At 50.4% G+C, this 13,019-nt stretch overlaps 1 protein-coding gene across 2 annotated transcripts in view; it reads right to left on the minus strand.

Annotated features, from left to right (window-relative positions):
* PLCG1 (phospholipase C gamma 1) overlaps positions 1–13,013 on the minus strand; it is a 40,261-nt gene extending 27,248 nt beyond the window's left edge. For both annotated transcript variants that reach the window (XM_004370343.1, XM_012558813.1), the window contains exon 1: positions 12,788–13,013. In XM_004370343.1, the coding sequence (XP_004370400.1) occupies positions 12,788–13,004 (217 nt within the window). In that variant the 5' untranslated portion in view covers positions 13,005–13,013. The remainder of the gene's footprint in view (positions 1–12,787) is intronic.
* Between the last annotated feature and the right edge of the window lie 6 nt (positions 13,014–13,019).

A 13,019-nucleotide genomic window follows, 5' to 3' on the forward strand; every position in this document is an offset into this window, starting at 1 on the left:
CAAAAAGATGGAAACAATCTAGGTGCCCATCAACAGAAGAACGGATAAACAAATTATGGTATATTCACACAATGGAATACTATGCAATGATAAAGAACAATGATGAATCCATGACATATAACATGGAGGAATCTGGAAGGCATCATGCTGAGTGAAATTAGTCTGTTGCAAAACGACAAATATTGTAAAAGACCACTATTATAAGAACTCAAGAAAAGGTTTAAACACAGAAGAAAACATTCTTTGATGGTTACGAGGGTGGGGAGGGAGGGAAAGGGGCATTTTCTAGCTAGACAGCAGACAAGAATTATCTTAGGTGAAGGGAAGGACAACACACACTACAGGGGAAGTCAGCACAACTGGACCACACCAAAAGCTAAGAAGTTTCCTGAATACAACCAAACATTTTGAGGGACAGAGTAGCAGGGGTAAGGGTCTGGGGACCATGGTTTCAGGGGACATATAGGTCAATTGGCATAACAAAGTTTATTAAGAAAATGTTCTGCATCCCACTTTGGTGAGTGGCATCTGGGGTCTTAAAAGCTGTCAAGCAGCCATCTAAAATGCATCAATTGGTCCCAACCCACTTAGAGCAAAGGAGAATGAAGAACACCAAAGACACAACTAAAGCATTAGCCAAGACACAGAAACGGCCACATAAACCAGAGACTTCATCAGCCCGAGACCAGAAAAACTAGACGGTGCCCGCCTACCACCAATGACCGCCCTGCAGAGAGTCCCTGATGGAGAAGGAGAAAAGTGGGGTGCAGAACTCAAATTCTAGTAAAAAGACCAGACTTAATGGTTTGACTGAGACTGGAGGGACCTCAGAAGACACGGTGCCCAGACTCTATGTTAGCCCAAAACTAAAACCATTCCTGAGGCCAACTCTTCAGACAAAGACTGTACTGGACTATGGGACATAAAATGATGCTTGTGAAGAGTATGCTTCTTAGCTCAAGTAGATACATGAGACTAAATGGGCAGCTCCTGTCCGGAGGCAAGATGAGAAGGCAGAGAGGTTCAGGAGCTGGTTGAATGGACACAGGAGATCCGGGGTGGAAAGGAGGAGTGTGCTGTCACAGTATAGGGAGAGCAACTAGGGTCACATAACAATGTATGTATAAATGTTTGGATGACAGACTAACTTGAATTGTAAAGTTTTACTTAAAGCACAACAATAAAAATTTAAAAATTTAAAAAATGTAGATTCTAGTCTGGTGGAATGTGTGGCAGTTGTGGCCTGTTAGTCCTCTGGACTAATCTTTTCCCAAGGCTGTAAATCTTTATGGAAGAGGACTGCCACATCTTTCTCCAGTGGAGCGGCTGGTGGGTTTGAACCACCGACGCTTCAGTTAGCAGCCGAGAGCTTAACCACTGCCCCACCAGGGATTCTGAGAACTCACTATACACTCACAAATCCACTCCCAAAATGTACAGAAGGGATACATTAGGGGGTGTTTATTATGTTAAAAAAAATAATTCATCGTAAGATTCCTTTGTTAACTTCTCTAGTGATTTGATTTACAAAAATTTAAATGCTGTATTTTGATAATAGCTTAAATTGGTAAATAAATACCTCATTTAATTAAAATAAATAAATAAAATGTAGATGTTGATCCAGTATATCTGGGATGGAAACGCAAATTCTCAGCAGGGGTTTGAACTGGATCAAACCGGTTCGAAGCCCTGGCCAAGCAATTAACCACTGCACCACCAGGGCTCCTGAAGTAGGATAAGGATCCCAATTTCACAAGCAAGGAAACTGTGCAGAGAGGTTAATTAACTCCCCAAGGTAGCAGCTGTGAGTGGCAGAGCCAACAACATGACAAAGCCAAGACTGTCTGCCCACTGCCATGTACTGCCTCAGGACATCTGCCCAAAGTGGCCAAGTAGGACCAGCACAGAGTGAAGATGGAAAGAATCCCAGGCTGCGCCGTGCACTGCTGCTTCACAGCACTCATCACAGTAGTAACCGAACGTGTATTTGAAGGTTATTTAGTGATAGTCTCTCTTCTCCACTAGATCGTAAGCTCTTTGAGGGCATGGACCATGACCTTGTCTTCAATGCCGCAGTACCTGGCAGGAATTCAAGTATTCACAGAAAGAGAAATACAGCGAAAGAGTCACTGCTGCCCAACCTGCTCCCACTCACTAGAAACATGAGGCCCAGGACACTGTCAGCCTCTACCTGCAGTCCTGGTCCCCGCAGGGCCCCCTGCAAGGCAGAGGAAATGGAATGGGTCGGGAGAAGACAGACAAATCTGGGGCCTCCTTCACACAGGAAACAATAGGGGTTTGTGATGGGGCGCCTAGAGTGGCAGAGACTGTATTGGGGAGGCGAATGGGAGAGGGGAGAGTAGGGCCCTTCCCTGGCAGAACTCCCCAGCCACCTCCAATCTCACCACCCCAGCTCTGGCTTTTGCGTTATGGTCACCATGGGTCCCACTGCCTCTCTAGGGGAAGGTGTGGAGCCAGTCCTTAAACCCTCAATATGAGGAAACCTTGACTCTGAGGTTGGTAGAAGTTCTAAATAGCTAAGGGAAGCCATCAAGCCAGAGGTCTGCTCACTTAGACACCCCTCTTCTGCAGACCCCACTGGGCTCTCCAGCTTTAGAGTCACTTTACCCAGTCTCTGGCCACGCTCCCTTTGGGCCATGCCAATCCATACCAAGCCACTTTCCTTGTCCCCTTCTACTTCCTGGGGAAGCAAGGCCCCACTGAGCGATCTAGTCTCTGATCTCACCCCAAGGGGACAGGGAACTCAGTGACTTGCTGCCTCCCCAGGAAGCAACTGCCTTCTTAGAAATCACCTCGCCTACTGGGAGAGCCCTGGTGGCGTGGTGGTTAAGAGCTTGGCTGCTAACCAAAAGGTCGGCAGTTTGAATCCACCAGCCGCTCCTTGGAATTTTATGCGGAAGTTCTACTCTGTCCTATAGGGTCACTATGAGTCGGAATTCACTTGACGGCAAGAGGTTTATTGACAGGGATGGTTACTTTGGGATTTCCTCTCCTGATTTTAACTCTTATTTCTACCCTCTTAAGACAGCTTCTCACCCCACCCCTCATTAGCACACATCCTAGGATAGCTGTCTCCCTGCAGCCTTGCACCCTGGCTTGTACAGAGCCTCATCCTTCCAGGGTGGGCCAGGCACCAGGCCTTCTTCTGGGGAGCAGTCCTGGCACCAGGTGTTCTGTTCTCACTGGACAATGAAGGGAATACTCTCTGTATGTCACTGCTGGCTTCAAGAGGCCCTCAGCAAATTCCCTGACAAAGTGACACATGCTACCTCTTCTAACCTCCTTGGTGGACATGCTAAGAACTCCCAAGGAAGTCTACGGTACTGGTTAGGAACCGACCAGCTACCACAGGCACATTATACTCAATTCAGCTGTGGGTGGAAGAAGTGACTAGGGTAGGAAGAGGAGACCTGACTTCCAAAAGCTGAAGAACCATCAGGTGAACAGTGTCTACAGAGCCTCAGAGGGCCCATCGCCCCCATCCCTGTCCCTGCTCAACCTCCCAGCTGAAGGAATTGAGCTGTATCCCTTAGCCGACCTCCTGCCTCCAAGTAGGCTGAGGAACCTGTGTCCAACTGAGGCCTTCTTCCCATCCTTCCTAGGGCTAGTCACCCTGTGAAATCAGACCCAAACCTTCTGGGCCTGAGGCTGAAGCCACTCAATCCCATGTGGTCAGAAGTCCCCCACCATACACTCACACCTACACAGCAAGAGCTCCGGTGTGGTCAATGTCCTACTCCCACCACAGGAAGGGCCAAGCCAAGGCTACTGTGACCTACGGGCATCCCCTAAACAACCACTTCCCCCAGGACATTTTAGCTTAGCCATTTCCCCAGGTGTCCAAGAAAACAGGAAGCCAACCCCAAAGTGAACTGTCCACCTGGGCAGAGAAAGAATTAGATTGCACACAAACAAGTGATCAAACTCACCGGGGCCCAAGCCCTCACCAGTCTGGCCAGTTGTTCGCTGCCACGGCCTGGAGTCAGACCCCCCACTCTGCACCTTGCCCACGACTTGCTCCCAGGCACCTCACAGCGTTTATGTGGATTTTCTAACCAATACTGGCAAGCAGGAGCCAGGACTGTCTGCTGCAGAGAGGAAGCTGATTCTATCTGGGCCCTCAGGCTCAATCCACAGCCCTTTAGTTGCCACTGTCTCCCACGATCCCTGGGCATTCATACTTTTCTGAGTGTTCCAGATCACAAAATGACCAGGATTGAGGACTGGGTCATGTCCTTTTCTCGCTTCCCAACCCCAGCCTCCTCTGTGCCAGTCCTGGGCTTAGTAAAGAAGATGCCAGTCTTCTGTAGGCAAAAGCCCAGCCCCATTTACTCTGCATCCTGAGCCTTGTTGAAGCCATGGCCACCTGCCAACCCGGGAAGGGCCGGAAGGAAGCAGCAGAGCCTATACACAAAGCCTACACGGGGCTATAAAAAGCAGCCCCTCCCTGCTTCCCCCAGGATGGGCCTAGTTCCTAGGAGGTGAGGAGTAGAGTGAGGGCTAGTACTTGTGCCTGGGCCAAGAACCACCTTCAAAGAAACTAGCCTTGCAAGGAGGGGTGAGAGATTACTAAAGGCTGAGCCATTACTAATGGAAGACTCTCTTTGCCCCATCTCTTGGGACCATAGCCTTCTCCAAAGCAACTAATTTCATTGCCCTCATTGCCTCTTCCACAACCCCAGAGTGTTTCAAGGACCACCCCCTTCTCATACTTCTTTCTCTATGCTCTGGGGGCTGAGAGCATGCCTTGGAGACCCTCCAGGTGTTACCATTCACACCCCCTCTGGAGGCTCCGCACACCCAACAAAGGAGCTCTGCTGAGCAGCTGTGTTACGAGGCAGTGAGAGGCTCTGCGCCTGGGGTGAGAGCAGGAAGCTGTGGCCACAAAGACCAGGCTCTGTGCAGCTCAAATAGGGGCATGTGTGTTGGGGCTAAGGTAGGGAGATGACAATTTCGTAACGGCACAGTTGTAATAGCTCAAAGTCTGAATACAAAGGGGCCGATTTCAGAGACCCCAACCAAGACAGTCTCTTGACTCATGTAGGCATCAGTCTACTCTACCACAGTGGTGGGGCCAACTCACCCCACCCCATCCTTAAGTCACAAAAATTCATTCCTTCCCAACCTCATGCTTCCAACCTCTCTCCAGCCATGCCCAGGATCTGCTACCAGAGAGCTGACCTAGAGCCACTGAGGCCACACTCAAGGACAGTGGTATGACTTGTGGCTTGTGATGAACGTGCACATGTACCGCAAAGGAGAAATGAACCTTTGTTGCTGTCAGCCACTGAGACATGGAGGTTGTTTGTTCTCGAGCATACCCTCGCCTATCCTGACTGACAGCAAGCAGCCTCTTGCTGGTTTCCTTCACAGCACTCACCATATCCTGTAATTATCGATTCGTCTGGATGTCTATGCCCTTTTTGGCTGTGTCTACCCTAACCTTTATGTTCCATAACAGCATCTGATCCACTCACTATTGCATCTGTGCCAGCACTGGACCACACAGTGCTTGGCACAATTAGCAAATGCCAGCGTCCAAAGCTAGAGACGCTCAAGTGGTGTCTTGCTTGTTTGGTGAGCCACAGTGTCCCAAGAGAGTGGTTTTGTTTTGCTTTTAGGAAATATGGAGAGCACATCAGGCTGGAGATACATCAGTCACCTTGAACAAGTCAGAGGAGCAATCACTTCCAGCTCAGTGTGCCTGACACAGTAGCCAGTCCCACACCAAATGTGGGATGAACGAAGGAACGCATGAATGAATGTCTGCTCTTGGGTTTGTAATAAGCGGGCCCGGGAAGGGCCCTTCTTGGAGAATCTGCCACACAGAGCTTCAGCTTCCTATATTCTCCCACAAGGCTCAGGTAAACTTGTCACTGTGAACCAGTAAGAGCAAGTCAGGAGGGTAAGGAACTTCTGTACACCCCTAGCCCCAATCACCTGCTAGCTTCACTTGCTATATGTGTGGGAAAGATCTAGGTAAGCCAAGTATCTCAAAGGGGATGCTGTGGTGAGGATGAGGACAGAGCAGGCTTCAGAACAGAGCCAATGAGTCCATCTTGTCCACAGGGAAAAGCCTGGTGTGGTCCAATACATCTGGCCTGAGGGCAGAGACCAGATATCTCAGTACACATTAAAAAAAAAAAAAAAAAAAAGCCAAGCCAGGAACTCTGGTCCTAAAGAACAGTCTATCGTATCATTTTCCAAAGTGGGACAATAAACTGAACATTATAGCAGGAATCAGAAAACCTAGACTCTGGTCCCATGCATTTGCTGTGTGAACTTCTGCTTGGGGCCTTGTTTCCTCACCTATAAGAGAGGAATACTAATTCCTGCCTTTGCCTGACTCATGGAGTTGTTGCGAAGCTCAAACAGTAAAATGGACAAGAAAATGCTCTATGAACACTAGCGTACTATTCAAATGCCAGGTTTTTTGTATCATTGTTCCCTCCTCATAAACATTTTTCATGTCCCAGTCCTCTGTGTAGAGACACAGGGAGGGAACAAAGGAAACAAGTAGGAAACAGACTCCCAGCCCAGGTCGTTAGAGCAGCCACTTCTGGCCAAACTCAGTGGTAGAGAAAAGCACTGGATCTCTGTACTTAGTTATGGTGAGAAGCAAAAGTAGCAAATATTTACTAAGTGCCCACCAAGTGCCAGATGCTGTGCTAGGCACTTTCACATAAAACCTCTCATTTCTCATCTATGATCTCATTTGATCATTATTACTATGTAATCCTGTGAGGAAAAAATTGTTTTTACAGCTGAAGACCAGTTTCAGATAGGTTAAAGTAACTTGTCCAAGGTCACAGGCAGAGCTAAGACTTGAACCCAAATGGAATTCTGGCCACAATCGTCCAGTCACTACAGCTTAATTACAATTACCAACAGGGTGGGACTATCAGGCCAACAGCCACTGGAGGCCACTTCTTACCCTTGGCTCTTGCCATCTGTTACCATGCTGCTCTCAAAGATTTCCCCCCAGTGAGACATGGGCACCATGCTGCTCTGAACAGAATACTCTACAGGAAGACCCACAACATTCCCCTCTTCCTATCACACACCCATTTCTCTTTAGACTGTCCTCAAAGTCCCCACTGACTTCTCTAGTTCTAACAGGGAATAGAACAGGGAAAAAAAAAAAAAATCAGTCTCCTAGCCACTAATACCAGGTCTTTGCGACATCAGGCCTCATTCCTCCCTCCAATTTATCCATCTCTGACCTCCTTGAAGCCCTGTCCCACAGAAACGGGATGGAGTGAGAAGAGATGCTGTGAGTTAATGGAGAATGATGTGAAACAGTGACAGCACAGCCTGCAGTAAGTCCCACCACACCAAGGCTGTGGCATTAAAGCACTTCCTGGAAGACTGAGGTCTCCCCACCAACACACTCAGATAACATTTTTATGGCCTCGGCACTTAGAATTAGGCCAGTATGATACCTTCACCTGCAGACAGGGTCACCACCCAAAGCAGCTGCTTCCAGCTGTCTGTCACCCTGCAAGAGTCAGCAGTGGGAAGGAGCCCTAGCCACAGAGACGGGCAGGCTGCCTTGGCTCCAAGTCAAAGGGCTTGCTGGCTAGGTCCCAGTCCCCTCCGTGCAGCAGGTGCGTTTGCTCTCTTCCCCTCGGATGTCCTGGAGAACTGAATCCTCATCTTCCTCCTTGTCAGAACTCACACATATTGCACACTTACACTGCGCCATACTCTAAATGAAGCACTTTATGCAGATTCTCGTTGATCCCTAATAAAAACCCTATGAGTTGTTACTAACCAACCCCCTTTTACAGATGAGGTGTCCAGAGAGGTAAAGTCACATGCTCAAGATCACAGAGCAAGTAAGTTGCACAACAGGGCTTTAACCTACGCAGTCTGACTTTAGCGCCCAAATGCTTAACTACTAAGCTCTACCATCTCATCCCTCAAGGCTCGCCCCCCGCCCTTCCACCCTCACCTCATCGTCTCTCTCCTGCAAACTGCAGTCCCTCACTGGACTCCCTCCCCAACATCTACCAGACGTGGTCTCCCAGACAAACTGCTTCAGCCTCTGCTGCCACTCGCTGCCTACAGGATGGAGTGTTAAGCTGCTGAACACAGCACGCCGCGGCACAGCCTCATCTCTACCTTGGGAAACATGCTCCAGACCTCTGCAGAGTAGGCCCCAGTCCCTCAGCCTGGCACAGGCAAGCTCCTCAATCTTTTAAGGCCAGCTGCAAGGTCACCTCTTCTGGTGCTCTCAATCCCCAGCTCTCTAAGCAGAGCTACGACCTCGGCACTCACAGAGCTCTTGGTACAGCCTTTATTATAGTACATAACACACAGGATTATAATTACATGTTTCCAAGTCTGTCTCTTGCAAGAGCCTGGGAGTCCTCAACAGCATAGGCCATGCCTTAATCATCTTTTGAACCCTCAGTGCCTAGTATTGAGCAAACTGGAGGAGGTATTCAATAAATATTTACTGAACAAATGCCTCTCATTCCAAGGTGCTGCCCAAGGCAAGACAAGTGGCCAAGATCTCTAAACTGTTACTCGAGTCTATCAGAGTTCTGGGCATCTGTGTACATTTAAGTATGTATGTATGCATATGTATACACACACACACACTCTCTCTCTCTCTCTCTTCCCCTCCCTCTCTCTCTCCCTCCCCTGGGAGAAGCTGGACGTGTTGTGGGTCCCAGGGCTGGGTGTGCTCAGCTACTCCAGCCATCTGTGAAGCAGACCCTTTTCCTAGGTTCACAGGAAAGAGAGAGTCACAGCTGGATGGGAGGCCTGACAGGGCTAGTCCACACACTGGGGAAAGCCTGGGGTGCTGAGGAAACACAAGAGGCCTGACTTCCCTGGAAAAACTTCAGTCAGACAGGAAACACATAAGCAGGGATGGTTAGCTCTGGAGATCCGGACACGTGCTCTTGGGCCTCTTTCCCTGCTGGGAACCACCAGCCAGTAAAACAGTAAAAAGAAAACCCTTCATCATACCTGGCCTGGCCCCCACAGGAAAGGACCCTTAGACCCCATCCAGCCCTCAGAGCAGACCTCTGGTCTGCTCCTCCCAGCCAGTCCTCTTCCCTCACCAGCCTGATAACTACAGCCAGCTGGTTCCATATCATTTCCTTGAGGTAGTTAGCTGCTTTCTTCTCCCATCTGCCCACAAACGTCATCAAAGGTACCACTCTGAACTCTAATTGTCTGTTTTAAGTTTCTCTAAGGGCAAGAACTTGTTATTTTCATTAACCACCTAAAAGGGCCTGGCATCTAGAAGAGTTATCTACTGAAGAATCAGCCAAAGACTACAGTCTGGGGCTTGAAAAGCTACCACAGACGTGCTTGGCCGATATTCGCAGAGTTCTTCCAGGAAGTTGTTACCCATGGCTATTGTGCCCACAATGACCCTCAACTGGACAACCTCACTAAACACGGGTCTGAACCATCTCACCTCAGAAGGTACCAGAAGGACAAGTGTGAAGCCAAAGCCTAGAGAGGGTCAGGCTGTCTTGGGATGTAAAGGCAGAGGCCTCTGCCTGTTATGTCTGGTCCAAGCACAAAGGTCTCTCCTCCCAGAGGAGCAATGGAGCCCACAGGGAACATGGGACTTGAAGACCGTGGGGAGCACAACCCCAGGGCCTGGTATTGTCTTGGGTTTGGGTGGCCAGCCACTAAGTGGAGAGCTGAGACTTTCACATATGAGCACTATCATCTGTGGTGTAATTTACTCCCTGTATTCCCTATTCCCTCATCTGTAAAATGGATCATATTCCCAACCATCTCGCAGGCCCCTAGTGAGAATGAGCCAAGAAATCGTGACTAAAAGTCTCTACAGCACTCAGCAGGAAATCTATAATTGCTTTTTATTTACTTATGTCAGTATCAGTAACATAAAAAGCCAAACATCGACCTGTTTTCTGTCATACCACCACATCAACCGGCACTAAAGCACTTCCCCACTCCACTATTGAGCCAAACTGCTGCCCTAGAAATCAGCAGGTGCTAGTCCCATTTCACAAGCGGTAAAGTGAGAGGCAGAGTTAGGAGAGACGAGGTTTTGTATACAAGTGCACTGCATTTTCACTGAACCACACTGTTGGTCCTTCAGGTCCACCGGCATCCTGAGGGTGCTGTGTGTCTCTTTCTGGCTAGGCTACCAGCACTGCATGGCACCCTGGCAGGGTCTGCAGAAAAAGGCTTGACACCTGAGGTACCTGGGCCAGAGACCAGCTGGCAGGGGGCCCAGGTGATAGTCCAACTCTCCTCTGCCCTCTGTTCACCACAGCACAGTCCGTCAGAGCCTACAGAGGGAGGCTGCAGGGATCAGAACCCACCAACAAGGTGTGCCCAGAAATGGTTACAAGTGGGGCAGGGCTTTGGTGGGAGGCTCTGTTTGCAAAGTCTTGAACTCCCTGCAAGCATCTACCTGCCTTTTACCCAGACTCCTTCAATCTGTGGCCCCAAAATCAAATGGACTGGGACCCTTCCACACCCTCTCCCTACCCTCCAGGCCTCTCAAATCCACAGCTAACTGATGAGATCACTAACTTTGTAAGCTTCTTGCTGCCCCATCCTTAGAGGCAATCAGGTCCTCTGCATTCTTGCCTCCATTCCCCAAGGACCTGAGACACTGCGGACTAGGTTGTTGTCCCCTCCACACCCCTGCTTTCCGTTTAGGCACCAATTTACAAACAAGAAAGTCACACCCAGAACTCAGATGTGCAAAACTCCAAACACTTTCCTAAAGAAACACTGTTCTATGTGGTAGGTGAGTGGGTGGGTGGGTTGGGGCAAAACAGTCATTTCTTCCCTTTTTCAGGTTACCAATTTAGGGGAAATGTGAACTTGGTCCCCATCCTCCCTTCCTGTGCCCTCACCCTCTCCTGCATCCACACTCCACCTCCCATAACCTGGGAGGACAGTCATAGTCTATTATTGTTATTAGTAACAACTCACATTTATTACAGTTACATGTCAGGCACTGTTCTAGATGTTTTAAATCAATTACCTCATTTAATTCCCAGAGAAACCATATATGATGGATATATTACTATCCCCATTATACACATCAAGAAACTAAGGCTCAGAGAAAATAAGTAACTGGCAGGGGGATACAAAACTAAATTTGAGCTTCAAATCCAGCCTTGCAACCACTCTGCTACACTTAACTGCCTGCTCATCACCCGCATGCTTTAAAATGCAGCCTGTTTCACAGGAGATCTCCATCTGGGAACCTCTAGCCAGTGCCACCAATTCAGCACAGCACAGGGAACACCACAGAAGCAAGGGGGTGGGGGGTGGGGCTGTGCCTCGAGTCTGATGCCTGAGGGATGTTCCCAGGGCTATCCCTGTTCTTTGCAGTGTCTGTCCTTCCTCTGCTCTGGAATCTAGTCTCCCAAATCATTAAAAAAAAAAATACGTTCCCAATGGCTGACAAGGCAAATAGAGGCATAGGGGAAGAGGCCACCATTTCTCGGTTCAGACCACTATGTCAGATCTGGAGTTTATAGTTGAGGATGGCTGCCTCACCACACTTTCCTTCCTCCCAATCTCCTCGAACATCTACACGCTTGTACACCATACCCAGGAAGATCTATCAGGGCCTCCCTTGAAGGTGTCACTTCCTGACCCCTTCCTCCACCTGGACTTAGTTCTGAGCCCGGATCTCTCCAACATCAGCCTCTGGGGGGTCCTTGCAGGAAGCAACCTGCAGTTTACAGTTGCAGACACAGCATCTCTTCACACTTCAGGGTGGGGGAATGGAGGGCAGAGCTCAGTGTGCACAGGCACTCGTTAAGTGCAGTTAACACTCTGAAAGATGTGGGGTTTCTCAAAATCCTCCAACTCCCTCCTCTCACCAGAGACCCGAGCAAAAGGAGCCAAGCCCAGGCCTAGGACAGCAAAGAGGAAGGAAACCAAGAGCAGCCCTTCCCGGTTCCCTGATGCCACCAGACACAAGACAAGGGACACAAAGGGCTAGTCCCCAACCTGGCTGAGCACGGCTGAGATGAGTACCTGACTCCAAGGCACTCAGGCTGGCCTTTCTGGGGCCAAGCTCCCAAGGGCAAAGGAACCTGGACCCTTTACCAAAAGTCTGTGTCCTGGCAGTGGGTTCTGCTGACCCACACAGACCTCCAAAACTCAGCTTCAGGACAAAAGAACCAGCGGGAAAAAGCGGCCACTGACTTCTCTCAGGCTTTTTGAAACCAAACAGGACCACCTTCCTCCCTCCCCCAAAGAAGGTGATGAGTAGGCCTGGCTCTGACCCAAAACCAGCCCGACCCCAACATCTGCCTAAATTCTACTTAAGGAAACCCACCGTGTCTTTTTCAAACAAGAGCCCAGCCTGAGGGCCCAAAGGGTTTCACAAATCCTGCTCTTTCTAGAGAGAAGGTAGTGGGCGGTGACCGTCTGCTCTGGCCCCAGATTTCGGCTGGATGGCGGACGCCGCCTTGGCGCCCCTCGCTGGGCCAACACCGCCCCCCAGGCTGGGGGGCCTGCTGCCTGCCCCGCTGGCCTGCAACTCGCTAGGATTTTTAGGCCTCTGGGCAAAGAGCCTGGAACACTCCCCCCAGCTGGGGGAGGGGGTGTCCTGTCAGGTGACCGAGGGCCCGGATGCCCCCCGCCCCCGGTGACCACCGGAGACGAGGCGGGGGCGGGGCCGGGAGTGGGGGAAGGGCCCGAAAGTTTGCCCAAGTCCCTCCAGCTGCGGCGGAGCGCGAGGGCCAGGCTGCCCCTCACCACCCGGCGCGCGCCGGGCATGGGGAGGGGGCGCACTTACTGGCTCCCTCGATCTTGTCGGCGCCGCGGCTCCACGTGATCTGCCGCGTCTCCAGCTTGACCTGGAAGGTCTTCCGCTCCGGCCGTTGCGACTTCTTGGAGTAGAACAAAGTCATGACGGTGCCCACCTCGAGGCTGCGGCAGAGGTGCAGCACCTCGGCGTCCGAGGGCGCCCCGGGCCCGCAGCCATTGGCGCAGGGGGACGCGGCGCCGGCCATGGCTCGGGCTCTGGG

Source organism: Trichechus manatus, unplaced genomic scaffold (assembly GCF_000243295.1).
Source record: "Trichechus manatus latirostris isolate Lorelei unplaced genomic scaffold, TriManLat1.0 scaffold00008, whole genome shotgun sequence".
In the NCBI taxonomy this organism is placed as follows: domain Eukaryota; kingdom Metazoa; phylum Chordata; class Mammalia; order Sirenia; family Trichechidae; genus Trichechus; species Trichechus manatus.